Source organism: Pogoniulus pusillus, chromosome 5 (genome assembly GCF_015220805.1).
Source record: "Pogoniulus pusillus isolate bPogPus1 chromosome 5, bPogPus1.pri, whole genome shotgun sequence".
Classification (NCBI taxonomy): domain Eukaryota; kingdom Metazoa; phylum Chordata; class Aves; order Piciformes; family Lybiidae; genus Pogoniulus; species Pogoniulus pusillus.
The window spans coordinates 33,298,236-33,324,836 of NC_087268.1; the positions used below are offsets into that span (position 1 = coordinate 33,298,236).

At 40.2% G+C, this 26,601-nt stretch overlaps 1 protein-coding gene across 1 annotated transcript in view; it reads left to right on the top strand.

The window, feature by feature from the left end:
* The window catches only part of COL4A1 (collagen type IV alpha 1 chain), a 149,164-nt gene extending 122,911 nt beyond the window's left edge, over positions 1-26,253 (top strand). Inside the window, exons 35-52 of the mRNA XM_064143765.1 lie at positions 237-335; positions 426-515; positions 1,885-2,024; positions 2,889-3,019; positions 3,124-3,200; positions 4,487-4,585; positions 5,109-5,159; positions 6,931-7,116; positions 8,165-8,298; positions 11,627-11,699; positions 12,331-12,402; positions 14,219-14,347; positions 14,794-14,892; positions 15,036-15,248; positions 17,332-17,509; positions 20,003-20,117; positions 21,091-21,263; positions 23,236-26,253. Of these exons, the coding sequence (XP_063999835.1) occupies positions 237-335; positions 426-515; positions 1,885-2,024; positions 2,889-3,019; positions 3,124-3,200; positions 4,487-4,585; positions 5,109-5,159; positions 6,931-7,116; positions 8,165-8,298; positions 11,627-11,699; positions 12,331-12,402; positions 14,219-14,347; positions 14,794-14,892; positions 15,036-15,248; positions 17,332-17,509; positions 20,003-20,117; positions 21,091-21,263; positions 23,236-23,317 (2,141 nt within the window). The 3' untranslated portion in view covers positions 23,318-26,253. The remainder of the gene's footprint in view (positions 1-236; positions 336-425; positions 516-1,884; positions 2,025-2,888; positions 3,020-3,123; positions 3,201-4,486; positions 4,586-5,108; positions 5,160-6,930; positions 7,117-8,164; positions 8,299-11,626; positions 11,700-12,330; positions 12,403-14,218; positions 14,348-14,793; positions 14,893-15,035; positions 15,249-17,331; positions 17,510-20,002; positions 20,118-21,090; positions 21,264-23,235) is intronic.
* Positions 26,254-26,601: the final 348 nt, after the last annotated feature.

A 26,601-nucleotide genomic window follows, 5' to 3' on the forward strand; every position in this document is an offset into this window, starting at 1 on the left:
AGTCACCTGTAAAATTGTAATAGTTTATAGTCTTCCTTCAACCTTGGTTTAGTGACTGGAGAGTTGTTTTACTCAAGTGCAATTACTGTACAATATATGAAGCTTGAATTAAGACACTTCCTTGTTCAGCAGAGAGAAGCAACAGTGTTCCAAAATGTACTAGAATGAATATTATATGACATTTCAGTAAAATTTAATAAAGCTGTTCTCACCATGTTTGTTTTTTTGGTGCACAGGGGACCATGGACCAACAGGAGAAAAAGGTTTACGTGGGGATTATGGAGACCCAGGAATTCCAGGGAGAGATGGTGAACCTGGTACTCCAGGTCATCCAGGTATGTCTAAAGATTAGCAACAGACTGTTCATCAGGCATTTTAAACATCATTAATGGGACTGATTTTTGTTTTTTTCTTTCTGTCTGTAGGTCCAAAAGGTGATCAGGGTCCCCCAGGATTCCCAGGAGATCCAGGAGTTCCAGGACAAAAAGGATCAGTTGGTGAAATGGGTTTGCCAGGTACCGATTGCTCTGAATGTTGATGCGAAACATTGTGAGATATTGGTATAGAAATATGTTGGTGTACATCTACTAAAAGATTGTACTATTTGCAGAGTCTGAACTTCAGACTTTTGGGACATTGCTTTCTCAATCCTACTGTGATATACAAATAACAGGATGGTTTGCAAGGTGCCTACATGCAAATCCTTTAGCTGGATGTGTAGGTTCTGTACGTTTCTTGCAGGCATTTAGTCTTTCAAGTGATACCTCTTTGTCTGTCTCTGCTAGTGTGTGAACTGCATTAAATTTCCTATGTGTTTTCCCTCTTCTGAGAAGTTTGGTACTGTGTATTAGTTACAAGCTAGTGACCTGGGAACTGGGCAAGGTAACTGGTAAAGAATAGCATGAAGAGCCTGTGTCTCAACACAGAAACTTTTTTCACCATTCAAATGGCTTTCTGTGTGGCATATATGGGAAATCAAAGGCAAAGGACTGAAACAGTAAAAAGAGATAGAATATTTTAGTACAGGTCTCTTTGTCTCTGCAGGCCTTTAGAAATTACTCAAACTTTTGTTCAATTAATATTTTTACCAAGACTGCTGTTACTCCAAATCCAAGATTATGACCTTCTCTTACAAGCTTTTCTTCCCATAAAATGTCCCATTTAGAAAGTGAATCTCAAAAGTTAATTTACTAGCTATTTTAGTAAGTTACAATGCTTTTCTAGCTCTGAACAGTGTGGCCAGTAGGACAAGGGTGGTTATTCTTCCCCTGTACTCAGCACTGCTCAGGCCACACCTTGAGTCCTGTGTCCAGTTCTGGGCTCCTCAATTCAAGAGATGTTGAGGTGCTGGAATGTGTCCAGAGAAGGGCAACAAAGCTGGTGAGGGGCCTGGAAGGTAAACCCTATGAGGAGAGGCTGAGGGAGCTGGGGTTGTTTCGCCTGGAGAAGAGGAGGCTCAGGAGTGACCTCATTGCTGTCTACAACTGCCTGAAAGGACATTGTAGCCAGGTGGGGCTTGGCCTCTTCTCCCAGGCAGCCAGCAACAGAACAAGGAGACACAGTCTCAAGTTGTGCCGGGGAAAGTATAGGCTGGATGTTAGGAGGAAGTTCTTCCCAGAGAGCGTGATTGACATTGGAATGGGCTGCCCAGGGAGGTGGTGGACTACCTGGAGGTGTTCAAGCAAAGCCTGGATGAGGCACTTAGTGCCATGGTCTAGTTGACTGGCTAGGGCTGGGTGCTAGGTTGGACTGGATGATCTTGGAGGTCTCTTCCAACCTGGTTGATTCTGTGATTCTGTGAGTAGCTAAGGCAACACTGAGAAATCGTTGTCAACACCACTAGCTTACCACGAGTTCAGATATACCCATTTTTCCTTTTACTAGGAACACCTGGAGAAAAGGGTCTGCCAGGAGTACCAGGTTCACCAGGCACACCAGGGTTCCCTGGGCAAAAAGGTGAAAAAGGAGACAAAGGAGCACCGGGTTTTCCTGGAGTTGGCTTTCCAGGAGCTCCTGGCGAGAAGGTACTTACACTATATAGGATTTATTAGTCTGTCTCTGACGAATACATCATTTGGAAAGATGCTGTTGGCCTTTAAGCCATTTAATTATATTTTCTGTTATGTTCATTTAAATGCATTATGAGAAACATGAAAGATGTGCATATATGCAGTTTTAGTTGCATTTTGTTTCATGGGACCTCTGCATAGTTTGTTCTTATTGTATCTCTTCAGAATGGGCTAATTTGCAGTGCTAAAAATGTGGGCAAGGGGAACACCTTTTTAAAATACTGAGTAAAGTGAAAAAGGCTTCTTATAAATAGAATAAATAATCATACTGAAACAGTGTTTTGTACTTTGACAGAGATACTGGAAAGCTAAATATATATATATGTATATAACATGCTGAGATGTATCTGAAAAGAGAACTGTATTAATACCATCTGTAATTTAATCTCTAGTAGGATTCTGATAGAATTGTCATTTGTTTCACATTCCTTTTCCTAGCTATACAATGACAGTAATCATGAATTTATAAGTAAAGATTCATCTGGTAGCAAAGTTGATGAAGACATTAAAAAAAAATTTTTTTTGAAGATGATTAAATGTAATAAGTAACTTAAGAAGCTCATTTGGAAAAGACTTTGTAAAAGCTGTCACAGTAATGGATAGAAAGCTACTCATTTTCATATGTAGGTATTAGCAATTGCTGGAAAAGTCAAGAACTCTAGTAGCATAATTTAGTGACTAATTGCTTTATTTCTAAATAGAAAAAGAATGGAACTTTTCATGTCTGATGGATAAGAGGGGTGACATCTAACGCTGCAAACAGAAAAAGCTGTTTCAGAATTGATGTGTGGATGTTATAACGTATGCTGCTGCTTCTAGGGAGAGCCAGGAAGAACTGGTAGTCCAGGTTTATCAGGAGATAAGGGTGAAAAGGGCAGCACAGGAATTCCAGGACTGCCAGGTGCTCCAGGTCCCAAAGGATCCCCTGGCATGGCAGGATTTCCAGGCAAGTGTTGATGCTTTGATGAAACAGAAATTACAGTGAAAAATGAATGTGGAACTTGCAGCAGATATCCCACATGTAAACTCCTGTCTTCTTCCTTTCCTTAGGGAGCCCTGGTCGGCATGGAGAAAAGGGTGAAAAAGGACTTCCTGGCTTGAGTGGCATTCCGGGTTTAAAAGGAGAACCAGGTAGGAAAAAAAACAAAGCACCAGATGCTGTTTCAAGTGTTGTTCACCTCCAGGCAGCAGCTAAAACAAATGCTGTGGCATTCCACATTCATTTTGGCTTAGATATTTCCTGGTACATTCGTGCATTTCATAAGCGAAACCAGACAGTGCTGTTTCACAGGTAAATCTGAGTCTGTGTAGTGTGAGGCTAATAGTTCTTCTGTTGGCAGAAAAGGTTTTTACCACCTTCCACAAGACTTTATTGTTTTAGAATTAACAGACAACAGAACTAGTGGCTACAGCAACAATTAAGTTGTTTTGAAACCTGAACCAGCATGTTAGCACAGATGTTAGAGAGGATATAGAGTAGAGAGGAAAGTGAATCTGTTGCCATTATGACAACATGTTTGAGCTTGGAGCTCTGTGTTCTTAGATTACTGGCTTCAGGACACATGCAGGAATGGTGTGACCAGCAGTACCTGGGAAATGACTCTCCCCATGTACTCAGCATTGGTGAGGCCACACCTCAAATACAGTATTCAGTTTTGGGACTCTCACTACAAGAGAGACACTGATGGGAATGGGTCCAGAATATAGCAACAAGAGTCTGGAGGACAAGTCTTCTGAGGAATGACTGAGGGAACTGGGGCTGTTTAGTCTGGAGGAAAAGAGGCTGAAAGGAGACCTTTTTCCTCTCTACAACTACCTGAAAAGAGGTTCTAGTGAAAGAGCGTTTCTTCTCTTCACCCTAATAGCAGCTGCTAGCATGAGAGGAAATGGCCTCAAGTTGTACCAGAGCAGGTTTAGACTGGCTCTTAGAAGAAACTTCTTCACCAAAAGGGATGTCAAACTCTTGAATAGGCTCCTCAAGGGGTTGCTTGACTCACCATCCCTTGAGGTGTTTAGAAGATGAATAGATGTGGTGCTAAGGGTATAGCACCAGTCTTGGTAGAGTTAGATAACGGCTGGACTCAGTTTCTCAACTGAAACTATTCAGTGATATATAATTTGATCTCATTGGACAGTGGCCTGTGCTATTCACAAGTCTTTGCTGGAGTTCCTGCACAGCTGTGCCAAAATCTGTAAAACCTATCTCACACTGATTTAATTCAGAAGTAATCTCAGAGAGAAGTCACTCTGAAGTCATTGCGCAATATCCGCTTGGTCTCTGTGAGAGCAAAAGCTTAAGTTAAGCTTTTCTTTACAGGGGAAAAAAACCCTAAAAATATGTGTAAAATAAAAATTAAGAAAATAGAAATAAAGTTTAATGATTCATAGGTGAAATGAAAATGGCAATGTTTTTTCAGGTGAACCTGGTGATCCGGGTCCTACTGGTTCCATTGGACAGAAGGGTGAACCAGGTTATGATGGGATTCCAGGTGCAGCGGGTGCAAAGGGTGAACAAGGTACTGTGACTGACATATTAATTTTATAGGGTATGAAGCTGCACAAGAACAGGCCTACACAGAAGTAACTGATAGAGGAGTCTGCTCCATTTGAGATACTTTGGATGGAACCTTAGAAAATAAAGTCTGTGTAGTGTCTTGCAAACTAATGACTATCAACCCTCATTGTAAAACTCATCATTTCGACAAGCAACTTTGTTTAATCTTGAAAAAAAATATTTCATAAAAGCTGGCAATACTTCAAAGAATCGGCATGTTTTGGAGTATGTTCCATTTTCCAGCTTAGTTGTGAAATAATGGCACAGGCTGCCTTTTTTCATAGGGTAGCATTTTCAGTCGTACAGAACTAATTGTGCCAGATATAATATCAGTACATAACAAAGACAGTTGCAGCCTTGAAGAACTTTTGCATAAAGCATTTATTTAAGTAAATAAATATAAAATCTTAACAGAGTTTTGTTTATTAGAGGTTAAATTTAAGTACAGTCCCATCTTCTAATTTTTAGCTGCTTCTATGTTACAGGTCTTCCAGGTAGAGGATTTCCAGGATTTCCTGGTGCAAAAGGAGATAAAGGTAAAATACTTCTCTAAACGTGCAGCAAACCTCCCTCCCAACACAGTGTAGACATAACTGTAATTCAGACATACTTTCTGCTTCATTCTTTTACATGCTATACCTTTTCAGAGCAGGCAGAAACTCTGAGAGGCTCAATTACTAATTTCTGTTACAGTGGCAGCATCTTGGACATGAGTTAGATATGCCCTAAAATAGGTAATTATTCATAGTGTGGAATTTACTGCAAGCTGTGCTGTGATGAGGTAATATAAATAACTCCCATATTTGTGTGCTGTGCTTTTGACTCCAAGGAGTTCTGGTTTTCTACTAATTTTGCAAGAATCAAAGTCTAGTGAGGTTTTGTTCACCAGTCAGCTAAGGATAGTAGATTTGTCACCAGGATACCGCCGTAATGATTTTACCTGAGTCTGTTGTGCAACCCAAGTGCAATTCTACTCATTTCTTAAATACTTACTCTCAGTAGCTCAGTGTGGTGTAGAAATACAAAGGACAACGGGGGCCTGATGAAATCTTACTGAAAACTGTTGTTACCCTGACTCAGGACTTACTAGTTTGGGTATGGGCACATAACTATGAACAATTTCAAGACCTTTTGTGGTCTTTGCAAAGTGTGTCACTACACCCTGGTGTAGTGCTTCATTTGCTTGAGTCGGTGCTTGTTCAGTGTGTCTGTGATGCGCCATGCTCTGTTTCATGACTGCAATAGATAACAGTAGTGAAGAAATAAAAAACCTGCTGCTTATAAAGGAAATTTTGTACAATTAAAGATTTTTTCAATTTTAAATATCTAGAAAGCCAAAGAGGTTCAACTAGTCCATCCGTGAAATGAATGTGCCATCCTACCTCACTCAGTCATCCTAGAAATAGAGGAAATTTGTGTGGATAATCCAAAGTGATAAACCAGAATTTCTGCATCTCTTTTGTTTACTATCTTATAGTAATTAACAATCATTAGATTGCTGAGAAAGCCCTAATATTAGAGAACTTATTTTAATGAGCAAAATTTCTAATCACAGCTCAGTAAGGCATGTAAAATCCTGGAACACTTTTCCCATCTCAACCATCTCTCTCATTTTTTCAGCATAGCTCGTTAAAAAATATGTGGTTTAAAAATAGGTATGCAACTGACATGATTTGTGTTCCAAGCCCAGGATTTAAAGACCATCATCTGTTTAGGCAAAGAGCCAAGGATAGTGTCCTTTATGCATTTTATTGGTCTTCTTAGTATACTTATACCAGCTAACCTATACTCTTATTTCCAAATCATGATCTAAAATTTGACTGAATTGCAAATATTAACTAACTGTGCAAGCATGAAAGTAATTACTAAGTGCTTAAATCTAGATCTTAGTAAAAAAATAGTAATTCCTTTTTCTGCAGGAGTGGGTCCTTTCATCAAGCAAAAGCATTCATTTATTAGATATGACAATGAGTTATAATGGAGCAAGGGTTTGGGGGCTTTACAGTCCTTGTGGAAGGACTGAGAGAGGGATGCTGAGTGGTCATCTGTTTTTTAGAGTGAATTAGAATAGCCCAGTGATCAGTTTATCTAAGGAAAGTTATGTCAGTCAAACTAGTCTGTTTCTCATCATTTATGTCGTTATATGGAAAATAATGCACTGTTCATAAAGTTTTTCATTTTAATGCAAAATGGGTAAGGGCAAGATCAGTGTTTCCTTAAGGAAGAAAGCTTGATGTAGTAGGTAAAGGCAGAAGGTTTCACTGGTTGTTTTCCTAATCATGTTCTGGGGATTCTTTCCACACTTAGGTGTGAAAGGTGATGTGGGTTTTCCCGGATCCCCGGGAAGTCCAGGGATCCCAGGTCTCAAAGGAGAACCAGGATATGCTGGTCCACCAGGCCCTAAGGGCAGCCAAGGTCTTCCTGGCCTACCAGGAAGTGCAATTGAAGGCCCTAAAGGAGACAGAGGACCCCAAGGCCAACCTGGCCATCCAGGTAAGTCTTTATATTTAGTATCAATGTATTGCTATTAATTAAAGATCACCTAGTTAATTAATAATATTACTAATATCACATATCCCTGTTCATCATCATTTCAGAGATCAGGGAGAGGTGGGCCCATGCCAACCTCATGATGTTCAACAAGACCAAGTGTAGGGTCCAGCATCTGGGTTGGGGTGATCCCAGGCACTGATCTAGGCTGGGCAGTGACTGGCTTGAGAGCAGCTCTGAAGGAGAGGACTTGGGAGTGCTGGTAGATGAGAAGCTCAATATGAGCTGCCAGTGTACACTTGGAGCCCAGAAAGTCAACAATATCCTGGGCTGCATCAAGAAAAGTGTGGCCAGCAGGTTGAGAGGGATGATTCTCCCCCTCTACGCTGCTCTTGTGAGACCCCACCTGGAGTACTGTGTCTAGTTCTGGAGCCCCTATTACAAGAAAGATCTGGATGTACTGGAACATGTCCAGAGAAGCACCATGAGGATGCTCAGAGGGCTGGAGCACCTCTCCTATGAGGACAGACTGAGAGTTGAGGTTGTTCAGTTTGGAGAAGCGAAGACTCCAAGGCAGACCCTATTGTGGCCTTCCAATACCTGAAGGGGGCCTACAGGAAAGCTGGTGTTACTGTTCTGAGGCAACCTTAATGGTGTGTTCCCATGTCTTGGAGTGTGAATATATTTAAAAATAACCTAATGTGGCCTTTTCTTTAGCAGTGGCCCTGTACTAGGGGCTAAGGAGGAGCGTAGAGCAAAGATGAAATGTGTCTCTGACACATCCATACCTGTTACCATAACATCTATTTGTTCTGCACATGTAGAGAACTCTATTATTTTCCATCAGCCACAGGCTGATGAATGATAGATCTCCAGTCAGATGGAGAGTCATATGGGCCTCTCTGCCACAGATTCTCCTATTTAGTTTCTTGAGATGTTACTACAGTAATTACTTTGGCTATGTCCCTCTGTAGATTGAGCCAGGACAACTCCTGCATCAGGTACTGCTCTGGACAAACCTTGCCACTAAATAATCTCTTCTGATTTGTAGGTTTACCTGGGCCACCAGGGCCACCAGGACCTCCAGGTCTGAAAGGGGCCAAAGGAGAGCAGGGAAGCAATGGCTGGCCTGGGGCTCCTGGGAGCCCAGGAGTCAAAGGTGATCCAGGTTTCCAGGGACTGGCAGTAAGTTACTTTCAGTGTGCTCCAGATTTGCTGAAAGCTGGTTGTAATTAACAACTATATTAATCATAGTTTTTCCTCATCAAAATAACGATACTGTATGCTCAAAGTGCTTTTGAACTCACTGTGGATGGTGTAGAGTCAGCTTGAAAACATTTCAGTTCTCTCCTTTTAATGCCTGCCCACAAATAAGCTCCATTGAGCTAATGAACTTATTAGACATTTATAGATAGTGAGTGCTAACATACAACACCCAGAATATAATTTACAGTGTATTAATGGTGCAGGATGGCTGCAGCACATCCATAAATCCTGCAAATACATTAGTGGTTAATTTTAAAGGTTTCATATTTCATAATAAATTGCCTTCTGAAAATACCTGATCTGTTGGGTTTTGTTATGAAACCTTTCAAATAAAATGTACTGTCAGTGATGAAATATAGTTGCTGATGTAGAAATACAAACAGGCAATGCTCTTAACACGTTGCTGTCATATAGTATTCATTTACCCTGGTCTAAAAAGAGCCCTTTTCTGTGTATTAGGGAGAATTAGGTAGAAAAGGACAACACTCATGCAAAATAGTTGGGCTTCTCTATTTTTTCTCTCAGAATGCCTGCTGCCTTTATTCTACATTGAAGAATGCACTCTATATTTTAGCTTTTTATTTCCCCTTTCCTACTAAGAAAATAATAATAATAATAACAGTTATTATTATTATTATTATTATTGTTGTTGTTGTTGTTGTTGTTGCTGTTGTTGTTGAAGAAGGAATGAACTCAACATTTCCTAGCATATAGAAGGAAGGAAGACTCATGAATAAGTTCCTGGCCTGCATCAGGAACAGTGTGGCCAGTAGGACAAGGGAGGTTATTCTTCCCCTGTACTCAGCACTGGTCAGGCCACACCTTGACTCCTGTGTCCAGTTCTGGGCCCCTCAATTCAAGAAAGATGTTGAGGTGCTGGAACATGTCCAGAGAAGGGCAACAAAGCTGGTGAGGGGCCTGGAGCACAAATCCTATGAGGAGAGGTTGAGGGAGCTGGGGTTGTTTAGCCTGGAGAGGAGGAGGCGGCTCAGGGGTGATCTTATTACTGTCTACAACTGCCTGAAGGGGCATTGTAGCCAGGTGGGGGGTGACCTCTTCTCCCAGGCAACCAGCAATAGAACAAGGGGACACAGTCTCAAGTTGTGCCAGGGTAGGTCTAGGCTGGATATTAGGAAGAAGTTCTTCCCAGAGAGAGTGATTTCCCATTGGAATGGGCTGCCCAGGGAGGTGGTGGAGGCACCGTCCCTGGGGGTCTTCAAGAAAAGCCTGGATGAGGCACTTAGTGCCATGGTCTGGTTGATTGGATAGGGCTGGGTGCTAGGTTGGACTGGATGATCTTGGAGGTCTCTTCCAACCTGGTTGATTCTATGATTCTATGATTCTAATGTGAAAACCAGAATAGTGATAGTGCACTTAAGAGGTCCACATTATTCTTGATTACACAAAGACCTACTGGATCCTTTGCTGCATCCAGGAGTCACTTCACAAAGACATTAAGGATTTTACTTCAGTATCCTGACACAGGAGCTTGGCTATGTCTTTTTATCTTACCATCATATAATACATCATATTACATCAGCTTTGAAGGTAATGTTTTAATATAACATTCTAATATAGTTTTCCCTAGTTCAAGAACCTACAATACTCCTGCAGAATGCTACATTTCTATACCACAGGAAATTCTAAAGCTTTTCACAAGTTGATATTCCAGTTTAAGATTGTTTTTCCAAGCATACAAAATGCTAGAAGATTTTGATTTCCTGTCTTCAGTCAGAAGGAAATGTTTTCCTGTCCTTGAGTCACAATGCTTAGCACTGGGTTGTTAATTTAGTGTGAAATGCTGCAGTGAGTTAATTCAATATTAAACTTCCTCATGTGATACATACTAAGATGAGTTTCTAATGTCTTCATCTTCCTCTATGTGACAGGTTTCTGCCTTGATTACAGCTCAGTTGCTCATGCAGGTCACCAGGTACATTGTGATCTGATTCAGAAAGGAGTTTTTGTTATGTGGGTAACACAGCCTGCCCAAAACTCCTATCCAAAAAGAGTGAATGCACGTCTCAGACTATGAAATACAAATCCAGTTGATTTTATCTATGAAATGATAAACACTTTCATCATTTTAATGAACTGAAATAGTTTTGATTTGTTTGGAAGAGTTCCAAAACAAAATGTTGTTTGCCAAGCTATGTCTGATGGGAAGTTAAAAAAAAATAGTTTATGAAACCGAGTGCTGCTGTGGAAAAAGTATTTTGATGGACACCTTCCAGTAAACTACTCATAAATCTTTCTGGTTTGTTATTATAATTTTTAAAAATTATTTTAAAGCCCTTCTTAATGATTTTATCTGACCCATGACTGTCTTCTGAATGAATGTTAGCCCGGTGGTTCTGAGCAAGATCTAATGATAAGAAGAGAGGGCCATTTCTTTAAACAATCCTGCATACTGTGAATATGTGAAACCTTTCTTCATTATCACCTTCCTCATTACACCAAGGATAGTGTTTTTTTGGTGTAATTTTGGAATTCTCACTGCAGACATCCATTTCTGAGCTTACTAATTTCTTCTACTTTGAAGTCAGGAATTAGGGAGAAACTCTAAACTTCACATACTATTTTTTTTTTTGCAACAAACAAGAAAAGGAAATTGGCAGTCATTAAGATGACCCTTTACAGTGTCTTTTGAAGTCTGAGCTTGCTTTTCCTTGCAGTGAAGCTACAATTGTTACCATTAATTTCAGAAGCATAGTTTATAGTAGTGAAGGTAGAAGGAGGAGTTTGCGTTGTGTTTAAAGTATTTAAGTCCTTGAGTATTTTAGCCCTGTTGAAAGAAACAAAAATCTTCAAAGGACTGTAAACTGTTGAACACATTTCATTCCACAAGTGAATGTAGAAGTTCAGTTATCTATTAAAAGAAGTTTAATTATCTAAATCATCTTCTGGGGCTGCATTGAAATTAGTATTTGCTGATATTTGTGTGCTTAATGATGTTTTTTATAATGATATTGTGTAATAACCTTTTTATTAGCTATACTATTAGCAAGACCTTATTCTGATCTAGTATCTTGGCAAGGCAAAAAAATAGTTGAGTAAGAACAAGGCATCACACTTGCTCCTATAAGAGAAGCTTCTCATCTATTTGTGGTAGAGAATAACCATATCTTAAACTTAGTGCCTTTTCTCTCTCTCTTTTTTTTAGCATAGGTCTGCAAAAAAATACAGCCTGTTTAAGAGCCATTGTAGTAGTGTAGGCTAACTATGCTTCACATTTTCTTTTATACAGGGTAGTCCTGGTTTACCAGGAGATGTTGGTCCAAAAGGTGATTTGGGACCTCCAGGAGTTCCAGGTGTTCCAGGTGAGAAGAAAATTTACTGTATTCCTAAAAGGTATACCAGAATGCCTCTTTTATATCCTCCATCTCTCAAAAAAAAATGCTCAAGGAATGTTGACTCTGTCACAAACTGTTGAAACAGGGCATTGAAAGCTGCATCAAAAAGCAGACAGGAACATTGAGATTTTTCTTAAGGTTTTTGTCTGTTGTCTTGCACTTGCTTTAAAAGGTAGTTATAAAATAAGTTGGTTAGATATTACCAGTCAAGAGTCATCAAGATTTTCTTGAGAACTAGAAAGGCAAATATTACAGCCACATTTGAGGAAACATGGGCTCAGTATGTCTCCATTGTTGACTAAATTGCTGCTACTGTCACCATCATATGCAGGAAAACACCATGTGCATTAAAAATGCAGTTATTCATAGGACAAAAATATTCTGGTAATTTGGAGAAAGAGAATTATTAATTAAGATAAGAAACACTTGTTTTCAGTCTTTTTTTTTTTTTGGTGACAGTACTGTTCTTTGTATCTTGTTCTTCCAAACATTCAAAAGACCCTTAAATGCTCATGGGGTTTGATATGGCTATTCTGCACGTGTCCTTCTATATCAAAAAGTTACTGAATGTTCATGTAAATATTTCTTTGGATTTCAGGTCCAAAAGGGTCTCCTGGCTTCCCAGGCCTTAAGGGTGAGCGAGGTGATCAAGGTCTTCCTGGATCTAAAGGTATTATATAAAGACTTGCATTTTTTTCCCCAAATGGTTATTTGTGACTAATCAATGGACATCTCCCTGTCCCTTTTATTCGGTGTAGAAAGGTACAAGGAAACAGATATAATATTATCATCTGAATGTCCAGATACATTGGAATGTTGGATAGAGAATGAATGTATTTATCTCCTGCTCTGAAAGATCATTAATGAAGTTCTGTCATTAGAATCTTTAAGTGGTGTCCTACAGTCACAGAACCAGAAAATGGTTTGGGTTGGAAGGGACCTTTAGAGATCCTCTAGTTCAACTCCTCTGCCATCAGCAGAGATATCTTTCACTGGATCAGGTTATTCACAGCCACATCTGGCCCAACTTTGAGCGTTTCCAAGGATGGGGCATCCATCCACAGCTTCATTGGGCAACCTGTTCCAATGTCCACCCTCACTTAAAAAAAAAAAAAAATCTTCCAGAAGTCTAGTCTAAATCTGCCCTCTTTTTGTTTAAAATCACTGCCCTTTGTCATATCACTACAGACCATGGTAAAAAGTCTCTGTCTTTCATATAAGCTTCTTCTAAACAACAGGAGTGTACAGTGTGGTTTCCCTGGAACCTTCTGCCCTCTAGGCTGAGCAATCCTAATTACCTCAGCCTTTTTTTTGTGGGAGATGTTTTCTAGCCCTCTAATCCTTCCTGTGGCCCTCCTGGACTCACTCGAATAGGTCCATGTCTTTATTGCAAACATAGTCCTCCATGTAGTCTTTTGAGAGCAGAGGAGCAGAATCACCTCTCTCCACTTGATGCCACACTTCATGTAGCCCAGAATAGGACTTTCTGGTTCATATCCAAATTTTCATCTATCTGTATCCTCAAGTCCTTCTCTGCATGGCTGTTCTCAATCCATTCATCCCCTTGTCTGTACTGATATTGAAGATTGCTCTGGCCCAGGTCCTTGAACTTGGCCATCAGCTTCATGATGTTCACACTGGACCACTTAAGCATGTCAAGGTCTCTCTGGATGGCATCTAACAATTGGTTACACCACTCATCTTGTTATCATCCACAAACTCAGTGAGAGCAGTTCATGCAGCCTAAGGTCTGGACATCTATTTGAGTCCTTTAGAGGTCTGTTTGGGTGGAGATGTCTGCATAGATAGGCTGTAGTCCTTCCATTTGGGTTTCAGCTGCACTTGTGTATGCCATTTTCGTTCAGCAGGTCACAGCCAGCATACAGTTTGTTTAAAAAATAATTCTTTTGAAAGGTGTCATCCTTCTAATTCCCTGTCAAGCTTCTGAGTAGACTTGCATAGCCATCATTTCATCAGCGAGACCATAGGGGCTGCTGGTGAGCAGAGCAGGCAGCCTGATAACTGCAGGGTGTGCATCTCTAACCAGCAGACTCTTGCAAAAACTACTAGTGCCACCCCAAGTGGATGCAGCTCCCTATTTACACCTTCTGGTTTCAGTGCTTCTGGTTAGAGCTACACATCTGTGGGCCTCCTCTGTCCTGTCTGGCTGGAGATAGGAATGTGGGAGGTGGCAATGTGGTTTTCAGCAGCAACATGCTTAGCTGCTTAGGTGTTACTAGAGGCTTAGTCAGTGGTAAAGGCACAACCCAGGCTATTTCTTCTATTGTGTCTGGAACCTGCTGTCTTCTACCCTGAGTCAATTTTGGGTTTGACTTCTTGACAGGTATGACCCTTGTCAGTGCATGTAGAATGTCTTGGATACATTTAGCTGTAGACTCTGTTCTCTGAGTATTTAAATTGTTTTCTCAATTTTTCTGTTGTGCAATACTAAATATGTTGCTGATTTCATCTGTTAATTCTGCCAGGTTTACAAGGCCCACCAGGCCCACCAGGTGCATTTCAGCTTGTTAAAGGTGATCCTGGCTTACCTGGCCCTGTAGGACCAGCTGGTCTCAAAGGATTCCCAGGACTTCAAGGTCCCAAAGGACAGCAAGGTGAGAGTTTCTAACTTTTCAGTAGAAATAAGTTTTAAGTAATGTAAAAATAGAGTGATGGTAGACTAGGCACTAGAAGACTTTTAGGAGCTAAGAGAGTATTGGTTTTCCCACTCTTCATGACCCTACTGTTTTATGGTCTACTTTTGATTGAGTCATATGGCAAACAGAGAGGGAGGAGATTGCTGCCCTTCCTATTCATATTCCAGGTGAATATAAGACATTTTAGAAGCCCACCCTCTGCTTAGCTCTCTAATCTTCTCTACTATAATCACTTCACCTGCAGTAACCCACATATGTGCTCTCGGTATTGAAATAGGTGCACTGAATCTGCAGGAGCTCAGTTTATGCTGAGGTATGCCGGTGCCATATTGTATTACAAGCCAAGAAGTCAGAACTAAAATGAAGTAGTAGCCAGTAATAACCATTCCTTTTTTTTACAACAGGAGTGACAGGACCCCCAGGTATACCTGGACCACCTGGTAGTCCAGGGTTTGATGGCACACCTGGGCAAAAAGGAGAAGCTGGTCCTTACGGTCCTCCAGGTAAACCCTTGAGTTCTTCAAAGACTTGAATGCTTCCTAGAAAAATAAAAGGAGATTAGATGTTAATGTGTCTAATTTCAGTTCTTCAGTTATATAGGCAGAGTGCTGTCCTTAGAGATAAAAGGAGATTCTCTGTGTTGTAGGGCCCAGAGGATTCCCTGGTCCACCTGGCCCTGAAGGTTTGCCTGGGGCTATGGGCCCACCTGGTGCACCATCTGTTGCTCATGGCTTCCTTGTTACCAGACACAGTCAAACCACTGAGGAACCATCATGTCCGTTTGGAACAAGGCTGATTTACCATGGCTACTCCTTGCTTTATGTACAAGGCAACGAAAGAGCACATGGCCAAGATCTGGGTAAGTAGAAACAATGTTAGAATTCATTGTAAACCAAATGTTTCCCTTATTTGCAGAACTGTGTTACATAAGCCTGTGTTAATTATTCTTGGCTAGCTGGTGTTTTATTATGCCTTCTAGGTTGGTACAAGTAGTTGCTTGGAGTATAGTGGAAACGGTGCCGGTTTATTTAAGGAAGTCTTTATCAGAACCTTTGGCATCGTCGCCGTTTGTATTTTTGCAGTCGGATCAGTAAGATGTGGGCTGGCTAAGTAGATGATAAGATGAGTGGGAAATTGGTGCATCCACTGGTGATTAGATGTGCAGTCTGACTGGTGGTTGTTGTTTAGGCATATCCCTCAGGAATTAGTACTAAGCCAGTACTGTTTGATGAATTTATTCATGGCTTGGGTGATGTGGTAGTGTGCACTCTCAGCAAGGTTGTGAGTAAGGCCAGAGTAGGAGAAATGGCTGATTCCCTAGTTGACACAGCTGCTGTTCAGAGGGACTCAGCCAAGCTTAGGAGAGAGCTGTGAAGAATCTGATGTAGTAATCACACAGAGTCACAGAATTGCAGAATTAACCAGGTGGGAAAAGACCTTCAGGATCATCGAGTCCAATCTCTCACCTAACACCTGATACAGCCACACTGTTTCTGATACAGGCCAGGATGCCATTGGCCCCCTTGGCAGCCTGAGCACACTGCAGGCTCATGTTCACTCAGCTGTCGGCCAGTACCCCCAGGTCCCTCCCTGCTTGGCTGCTTTCCAGCCACTCTGTCCCCAGCCTGTAGTGCTGCATGGAGTTGTTGTGACCAACCTGTGGAACCTGGCACTTGGACTTGTTAAAACTCATGGCATTGGACTGTGCCCATCTATCCAGCCTGTCCAGGTCTCTCTGAAGAGCCGTTCTACCCTCTAACAGATTGACACATGCTCCCAAGTTGGTGTCATCTGCAAACTTACTGATGGTGGACTCAATCCCCTCATCCAGATCATTCATGAAGATATTAAACAGGACTGAGCCCAGCAGTGATCCCTGAGGGACATCACTAGTCACTGGCTGCCAACTGGATGTGGCACCATTCACCACCATTCTCTGGGCCTGGCCATCCAACCAGTTGTTAACCCAGCATGGAGTGCCTCAATCCAAGCCAGGGGCTGCCAGCTTTGCCAAGAGTTTGCTATGGCAGACAGTGTCAGAGGCCTTGAAAAGGCAAATGCAAAGGAGTATATCTAGAGTGAAATAACCTCATGCAGCAAACAAGTGGTGGACTGACACATTTCCAGTAGCACCACTACAAACTACTAGAAAGCTGCTTTGCAGAAAAGGACCTGCCAGTGCAGGTGAGCAACAATGAACATGAGTTAGCCACGTCCCCTTGCAACATCTACCCCATTCTCCATTGCCAAGCCTATTGGGCTCCTGTGGCAAAAGTGTAAACAGCAGGAAGAGGTTCTTCCCCTCACTTTGGTAGTTGTGAGACTACAGTTGCTATATTGTGCTCAGACATGGGCCTCCCAGAACAAGGAAGATGTTGCTGTACCACAGTGAATACATCAGCCACTGAAATGACTAGTGGAATCTGAACAGTCTGAATGACCTGGATTTTCTCAGCCTCAACAGGGAGGTATTTATTGCCGACTGTAGGGCAGAGAAGAAGCCAAACGCCTCTCAGAAGAAGCAGTAGACACAAGTATAATATATAGAGCAGTTAAACAAAAAGAAAACCTCTTTTACCTGATGCTCAAACACTGGGATGAGACCTCAGAGAGATTGTTGAATCTCTGCCTTTGGACATACTCAAAACTCAACTAGTAAAGGACACAAGCGACCTGATTAAACAGGCAGGAGGTTAGGATAAATGGCCTCTAGACAGACATCTATTCCAACCTAAGTTATTCCATAATAGGCAAGACTGGGCTACTCATGCACTGCCCTTTTACTTCCTTATAGAGCTAAGAGAAGTCACATCCTCTGAGAGAATTGGACCTTCCAGAGCAGGTGGCATCTGCCTTTTAGCTGTTCCTGGAAGTATTTGTTTGGCAGTTGGCAATGGCTTAGCAGAGTGGATTAGCAAGTAACCTTTCACTTAACATTTCAGGCACGGCAGGAAGCTGTCTTCGTAAATTTAGTACCATGCCTTTCTTATTCTGCAATATCAACAACGTGTGTAACTTTGCATCAAGGAATGACTACTCCTACTGGCTGTCAACTCCTGAACCCATGCCAATGAGTATGGCTCCTATCACTGGTGATAATATCAGACCCTTCATCAGCAGGTATGGTTTCAATTTTGCTGTGTTTGTAAAATGAAGAAGCGTGTGAAAAATGAGTATGGTACTTTTTTGTTTGGAAAAGGCTTTTAGTATGGGTGTTTGCTTTTTGGTTTTTTTTTTCCTGACTTTCAATAAATAGTTTGAGTTGTTTGAATGTGATGTTTCCATGTGTGAATGTTTTCAGTTTAGACTTTGATCAAAAATGAATTCATCTAGGGGGAAATCCAAGCAAATAGTCTCTTTTAAGTCTGATTGAAACAAAAAGTTTTACCCTGAAATGATGTTTTGCAAAAACTCATTTACTTTGAAGAAGGAAGAAGTTTTGAATGTAGTCACACTTCTTGTCCAGAACAGTTCTTCTGTGATGTTAGGGTGTTTTGTTTGTTTGTTGTTTGGTTGGTTTTATTGTTGTTTGTTGTTTGGGGTTTTTTTATTATCCTTAGCTAGAGGCATTTTAGAAGCTCAGTTTCCTTTTGTTTGAAAATGGTAGCATTATTTATTGTACAGTAGACTGCTGGGTTTCTTCCATTGTTTTGAACATACTGCTTGAATACAGCCATTATTGTCCAAACCAAAGAACACAGTTGCAAAATCAATTTCTTAATAACTCCAGATTCTCAGCTAGCACAAAGCGTGGCACTTATCAGCTATAAGTGTTCTGCATCAATCCAGAATATTGACCTTTTGGTCCATTTTAAATGTTAAGGCCACTAGCAAGAACCATCTTGCCATAATATGCCCAGGGCTGAAGGCAGAAGCGTGAGCAAGTTGTTAGATAGACAAGACAATCTCCAACTGAAATAACACAACATAATCATTAGATATAGGTATTACAGTGATTCTCGTTGTTGCTTCTAATCTGTATCAGCTCTTCCTGATCTGTATTTTTCGGTTGGTCTTTTGTGGTTGTTCATTAGGTGTGAATGGAAGGGGCTTGACTTTCAGAGAAATTCAAACAATCAGCCTCTGATATTCATGTTCCTTCTATGCCATCCATCAGGCGTGCAAAATAACCCTTAGCAGCCACTGTTGAAAGTTGCTCAGGACACGCTTTTGCCTTAGGTTATGCTTGTATAGTAGTTTCTGCACCATGGAGGTGTATATATAAATATATATGTTGTGTGTGTGTGTTTTTCTCCTTTTAGACATAACAGAGAGTGAAATAATTGTAATGCACTTTTTTTTTTTTCCTGGAGACCAGCAATTAATCTGAGAAGAGTGTTCTTTCAATTTATTTTATTACTTGAGGCTTTTAAACCAACAGTTTTCCCTGCCCAAAAGTTGAATAGGCGTAGAAGTTCACTTGCTGCCTTGGGTCATAGGACTTCTTTTCATGTAAGGCCTTCCACTGAAATACCAGAAATCTCTTGTAGCAAAGCAGAACTCCAAGAATAGAGGCAACTTTATGTTCTTTTATCTTACTCTTTCATTGATGTGTTTCTTGAAATAACTGTCTTGTTCTGCACTAGAGATGAAGGCAATAGGTATGAAAGCAGTCTGCACAAGTCAGAAATAGAGGCTTTCATTCTGAATTCCTTTGCTTCTGTGCATTTTCCAGAATCCAACTTAATCCATTTTGTACTTGATTCTTTTCACTACTCTGATGATAGAAATCAGAGTTTAATTCTCACTAGCTCTTTTGAATCATTTTTGTCACTGCTAACTGCAATAGCCAATTTAGGAGTTGTACAAGAAAAAAATGGATTATATCTACCAAATTTCCTGTTACCAGCTCCCATATTAAAATTCCAGTCCAACTATTTTGTTTATGATTCTCCTGCGAAGACATAATTGGTCACTGGATTATTCAGTAGTTCTGAGATGCAGTGAATTATCAAAAGTAAAAGATACTGATAGGTCCTGCATAGATTTCTGAAGAGTTGCTTTCAAGTTCATTGTTAAGGTTAATTTGTTTAACATCTCTTACTGCAGATGAAGACCCACAAATACAAATAAAGGCCACTTGGAAGGAAATGCATGAAGAAGAGCGTGTTAGATTAGATTAGCAGTGATTGCCTTTGTAAAACATTTCCCAGAGGGATATCTTTCTCTCTGGAAGTTTCTCAGGACTATGTTTGGGGTGATGAATGGTTGTTACTTGTCTCTGCTCACAGCAGACCACCTTTGAGTAGTCTGAGTCATGGTGTCTGACTATTTATGTCTCATGTTCTTGACACTGAACCCTTTTAGAAGTTGCAGTACAAGTGGGACAAGAAAAAGATAAATAGATTTGAATATTTAGATAAAAGATCTCTCTGCTCATAGGAAGGCTAATAGTAGTAAGACTCAGTAGTAAAGCTATCCCTAAATAAATGAGGTTGGAGAAAAAAAAGAACCAATTGTTTTTTCCTTCTAAATGAAACATTTTGATTTTCTTTTGTTTTTTTTGAAGGTAACATTTTCTAATTCAGGATTCCTTAAAGAAAGTAGCTTCTGGAAAAAGAGAAGTTTTATTCACCAAGTGCATGTAGCTTATTCATATCTTAATCTTTCTAGATGCTCTGTGTGTGAAGCTCCTGCTATGGTAATAGCTGTTCACAGTCAAACAATTCAAATACCACAGTGTCCTGAAGGCTGGAGTTCACTTTGGATTGGTTACTCTTTTGTCATGGTAAGAGGGTCCGGGGCATAATCTGATCTAAGAAAAGTGTTTGTTTCAGGTAGCTGATCTATGCTTGTGCTCTGGGAAAGTTAATATCTGACTATACTGCTTCAGAGCTTAGGAAGGTATTAGACCTCTAACCTTTATGGTGACTTCAAAAAGATGCTGGCTAATTACTAGATGAAAACGATGCAATAGCAATTATTAGTTCACTTTTCAAGAAATGCACACAGCTTGCTGAATAAATGAGAAAATAAGCATAATTTTCCATTGTCCTTCTACATCTGTGTTGCAGTAGCTTCCTAAAGTGGTAGCATATCGGCGCCTGTCCTCTTCCCATTTTGTATGAACAAACCTGCAGTTTTCAAATGGCATTTCTGACTTTTTTTGTAGTTTCTTCAGGTTTATGTGCTAGTGAAATAAATAGAAGTAGTAGCCTGAAAGAGCCACTCTGCCGTCTGCTGTAGTGGTTGGTTATTAACATGCTTCCAGTCAAGTTCACTACTTACATCAACACTCTCAGGCAAGGTCTGGGCATGCTCTCAGAAGCAGCATATATCTAGGACTGTTAGCACTAAAGCGAGAGATGCCACTGTGGTGTAGAGGAAGAATTGGGTTAAGCAATTTAGGTATAAATCATACCAGTCTCTATTCCTTCTGGGCCAGAGAGCTAGCCATGGCCTGTTAATCACATAGAGCTAGCTTGGGACCTACTGTCCTGGAGGATTTCTGTGCAATCAGCTGCCCTGGAGCTGGTGTTGCTACACTCTTGTGCTGCCATTGAGCAGGAGAACCCAGTGCCACTGCTGGAGACCTTCTGCTCCACCTTCTTTGCTCCTGCTTGAGCTGAGGTGCAAAAGAGCAGGTGCGCACAACAGAGACGAGAGGCGTGCAAAGAAGTATTTATGCAAGAGAATAAATAGGTGCTGTAGCAGAAGAGGCAGAGAATCCTTCTCTGACTGATGGTTTTGCATTTTTCTAGCACACCAGCGCTGGTGCAGAGGGTTCTGGCCAGGCCCTGGCGTCTCCTGGTTCCTGCCTAGAGGAGTTTCGCAGCGCTCCCTTCATTGAATGCCACGGTCGGGGCACCTGCAATTATTATGCAAATGCTTACAGCTTCTGGCTTGCCACTATAGAAAGGAATGAGATGTTCAAGTAAGTTCATGATTTATTTATCAGTAGTTGAGACTCAGTCAAGCCTTGTCACTGAATAAGAGAAGTATTGTTTGAATGTAATACATGGTTCAAGTATTGGCTGTGCCCCAGCCTGGTTAGTATATGCAGTCAATTATTTTTATAACAAAAAGAAAAAAAATATAATAGCTTTGGGGGAATTAATGAATGTATCTTCTGTTAGTGTTTACAATGTGTCATTTGTACCTAGTACTTTGCTTTTCAGAATAATCTTAACAATGTTTGCATTTCCACTATGTTTGATTGTATTCACTGAGTTGTAACTGGCATAGGCTGACATACTGATTGAAATTAAGTTAGAATGCAACGTTCCCCCTGGTGTATGTTAGCACATAATAGAACCACTTGAAATCAGTGCAGGTGGTGAACTAAGTGAGCTGAACAATTACCTTCCCTAATGCTGGAGGAAGCATGTGTGTATAAAATGCAGCTGAAGACAGAGGCCTTAGGTATTTCATCAGTCTTGCTGAGGTTCTAATTCAGGAATTAAGCCATAGTAGGCTTTGTTCTGGTCTCCTGCATGTAAGTATCTCTCAACACAGTCTAATTTGTTCCATAGGAATTTTATTAATATCTCAGTTCCCAGGTCTGCATAGCTTACCTGATTAGCAGGCATTCCTCTGGAGTGCAGGCAGATATCTTCTTCCACTGCAGTCCAGTACCTATGGTACTCTTCATCTTTTCATGTCCTCTAGGTCTGTGAATGCTCCATAGCCTGTCTCGGTCAGAAGGAAGCAGGATGTTTAGCCACTTTTGACTCTCTGTGTGATAGTTGTTACCTAAGTAGATAGAATGGTTCAGCACTGGGACTGATTATCAGTGAGGCTGTGATAATCTTGTCAACCAGAGGAGCTATTACTGAAAGAGACCATTTTCTAGTGCTGGAGTAAGCACTAGCTCTCTAGGAAAGAGGAAAGCTGATGAGAGAAAGTATTTAGAGGAGTCAGCCCTATGGTTGTTGGTATTCAATAAGTCCTACCATGAGACACATAAACACTGTTGTTTTCTGGCTACAAACTGTATCTTGAATTAATAAAATAATCCAGATCAGGATGTCTGTCCTACTATGATAGTTTGAAAATACTCTTCAGTTTTCTGTAAACTCTTCATCCTTTCTAGAGAAAGGTGTTAAATGTAAGCACACTTTTATCTGAAAGCATCACTTGCAGTTGCGAGAGGTAACTCCTTCAGTTAGAGATTAAGGATTTTTTTTTGTTAGCCTTAGCTAATAAAAAACTGAGCCTTAAAAACAGTTTCCTTTTCTTTGGAAATGCTAGAGTTATTTATTCTACAGTAGACTGCTGGGTTTCTTCCATTGGTTGGTCTTTCTGTATAACGTCACATCATTTAATTTGCTGCCTTTTCATTTTTCTGAAAAGAGAAAGTCAGCAGGAACTTAAGAACAGTCAAATGTCTTCAGCCTTTTTGCCTACTTTTTTTTCCTACCCTAATTCCAGCGTGTTTTCAAGCTGTTGATTAAACAGGTAGCATCTTTTGGTTAAGAAAGTGTTCAGCCTTGTGACAGAATTGAATTCCGATGTAACTGGAATGGTTAAAACTAATCTTGCGATACCTCGTGGTCAAACTTGAAAGTGAATATATATGGGAGAACTTAGAAACATCTTACTCGATTCAGCAGAGCTTAAAGAGGCATTTGGCTGCATGCAAAGTTTGTGCTGTCAACTATAAACCTAAAAACTAACTGTTAATAGCATCAGGGAGGTGGTAGAGGCACTGTCTCTGGAGGTGTTCAAGAAAAGCCTGGCTGAGGCACTTAGTGCCATGGTCTAGTTGACTGGCTAGGGCTGGGGGATAGGTTGGACTGGATGATCTTGGAGGTCTGGTTGCTTCTATGTTTCTATGATCAATTGTCAATGGGTGTTTTCATTACTCTTTTTTTCTTTTTTTTTTTCTTTTTTTTTTTTTCTAACAGGAAACCAACTCCCTCAACTTTGAAAGCAGGGGATCTGCGCTCAAATGTTAGCCGTTGTCAAGTCTGTATGAGAAAAACATAATGACTTTTGAATTTCAACTAATTTCACACAATATGGTGCTATTCGTTTGACAGCAATGAAGCCTAGACATATATCATATGTACCTCATTGTTGTCCAGTATGAAAACAGTAAAGTGCCTTTTAGGAACTTGCATAACTAACACACACTGCTTTACTGGCCCTGTCCTTGCTGAAGAAGAAAAGAGACAACAAAGATAAGCTTCAAATGTTGACATGCCAAGTGGCACTTTTGATCAAAAAGTATGTATTTTTTATATAAATGCAATGCACTGATAGAATAAAAAGTCAGCCTTTATCCAGAAAAAAAAATGCAAAGGTGCTAGGAGGTATGCAGTTCTGCCTTATACTGTTTGACCCCCCCTTTCTCCTTTCTTGTATTATATATTTAGATTCATTTTTCTTCCCCAGATAAGTTTGTTGTTACCGTTATCTAGGTGTCTCAAAATCCCAGACTCTTGGGTATGTACTTATTGTTCCTGTACAAAGCAATGCTAATGTAAAAAAAGAAAAGGAAAAAAAAAAAAGAGTTTTGGGATTACAGACTGTGGTTAAGCAACATGTAACCATCTTTTTTCACAACATAGAATGCCATCCTGCAAACCTTTGCTTCTGTTTGTAGTCTCTAGTGCTGTCGGTTTTAATGGGACTACATCTGGAAGACGTTGCCAAATTGATTTCCCAAATAGGCAAGGAAGTGTTTCTGCTATGTTGGTACTATGCAGCTTCTTCATGTAGTAGAACAAACTTTCCTGTGGAATAAAGAATGATCCAGCAATGAAAAAAAAATATTATATATAAATATTTTAGTAATTTATATAGATATCAACCATCGGACAAATCAAGCTCCGAGTTTATCATTTCAAAAAGAAATACAGAGAAGTTTTCTTCTTTTCAGTGTCATTAATTAGATGTTAAATGCCAAAAATAGGATGTGAAATGTTCATTTTACATCGGCCATTTCAGTGCTGAAGCTGCAGAGACTGAACCCAGGTTAATAGCTATTTGTGTTTATTATAGTAAATCCTGCTTTGAGCTTATAGTCTTTATTGTGTATTTAATATTTTTTTTTCAGGGTTTTAAACACTACTCACACACTGAATGACTTGATTTTTGAAAAGTATAAGGCCTTAATTTTGTTAATATTGTGCCAAAACCATTCTTCAAAGTGGTCTCACAGATGTTTCCAAAGAATTTATATGCAGCAATACCATTGTTTGAGCACATCCGTGCCCAAAAGTGTTTTACAGACTTTTTACCTGTGCAAATACCAAAAAGTTTTTGCAAATGCCAAGGCCTTTGTGTAATTTCTTACATGTGTATTTCTTAAGAATTCAAGTTTGTAATAAAACTTATTTGTCTAAAAAAAAAAGAAAAAAAGAAAAAGAAGAAAAGAAAAAGTTTTTACTAATTTGTTGTTAGCATTCATTTACAGCAATGAATTATTTTTTAACTAGCCACCAATAAATGCACAAGCTTGATGCAATCCTAGATTATTTTTGTTTTGCACATCTTTTAGATGTACAAAGCATCTTCAAAAGGGGAAGAGAAGAGACACAGTATTGACACCTCTATTGGTACCTTGTAAGAACCGGTGCTGATAGAACATGGGTTATGCATCTCTTACTGAAATGTGTTTGATGAGAAGGTGTTACAGAAATCTGCTATCCTTATCTTAGCTCAGGGGAAGCAATCAAGTTTGACATGTTTTGCAATCTTGCTTTGATTTTTTTTCGTGCATAAATCGGAACTGAATTATACAGGATACAAATTAAAGTATCATTTTGCTCCAGGTGGGCAAGCGAAGCTTGACTCTGGTTGTCTGAAAAGGAAATGGGCCATGATATCTTTATCTTGGGCAAAAGCACACAGTTTCTTAATGTTTCCTGTTGTTTTCTCACATTTGTGAAGAGGCTGTTGCTGCTACTGCTCTTCTGAACTTATTTAAAATCACTGAGGACAGTGGATGAGAGCCCCTGGATGGAAACTCTCCATTTCCTTTAGCGCTGGTTCTTAACTGTCAGGGAAAGTTTTGACAGATAATTTCATTTAAAACTAACCAGTGCTCACCACAGTCCCTTACCAGCCTATAAAATGCAAGAGCCTGTTTATGCCTTTTCAGCTGATGGAAGTTTTTCCAAACTGCCACTTGCTATTTAGAAGAGGAGAAGACTATAGGGTGATTCCTTGTGGCAGCTGGGAATAACGAAGCAGACATTCAGTCTTATCTCCTGGTCAGTTGAGGATTTAATTTGCTTGGTTTGAATTGTTCAGAACTGCACAGTTTTGCACAGTTCAATTTATAAAGTCCTGCATGTACATTTAAATCAAATCTACGCATAATGAAACAGTTCCTTCTGCTAGCGAAGGCACTGCTCGCTTCAGCCAGATGTGTGGTGACTTGTGTCTTCTCAAGCAGGAGCATTTTGGAAACAAGGCTCTTTAAATATTTTCACGAGCTCATAGAACTATAGCTTGGCATTTTACTTACCTAGCAGTAATTATTTATTCCATAACCTCCAGCTCATAAAATGACCTAAATCATTGTCATGCTAAAGGTGCTAAGTCAATGAGTAAACTTGTTGGTGTCTATCAAATACCAATTGCATCTACTGAAAGTGTTGTGAACACTAGATTTTGATGCCCTGAGTGAGGAAGAGCCCATGTGCTAAATCAGAGTAGAAGTGTGAAACCCTTTCCCACTTTTTAGGAATCTCTGACTATTCCATATTCAGTCACTTATGGCCAGCACTGTTGCCGCAGTGCAGTTCATGGTGTGACCAGGCAACAGCGAACACGTCAGTTGTTAATTGTTTTACATATGCTTAAATTTCAGGAGAAAGCTTCCCTGAAGAAGCAGAGCTTGTTCAGTAGGACTAACTGGTGTTGAGTGCAGTACTTGAAATTTTCTTGACCCAAATAAATACGTTTCTAAGACAGCAGGTGGTGCCCTTGCTCTCTTTATGGTGAGATTGGTCGTGACAACTTTGCACTAACGCCTCGTCCTCTGTTCCACTAAAATGTAAAGCAGCCTGACAGTTCTGTTTTCCCGAGCCTCTCGCTCTCTCTTTTCTGACATGTTCTAGTCATCAGCAGTTTTCCTTCTGAACTAGGAATGGAAGAGTGTTCAGTAAATAAATCAATCAATCAGTAAAGTCTATGCGGTGGCAAAACTGCAATGTAATGAAATAATCAGATGCATATTTAGAGACAAATGATCGCCTAACCTGTGTCTTTTCTGACAGATGTACATTCAGATTATAGTTAAATCTTTTATCCTCCCCATA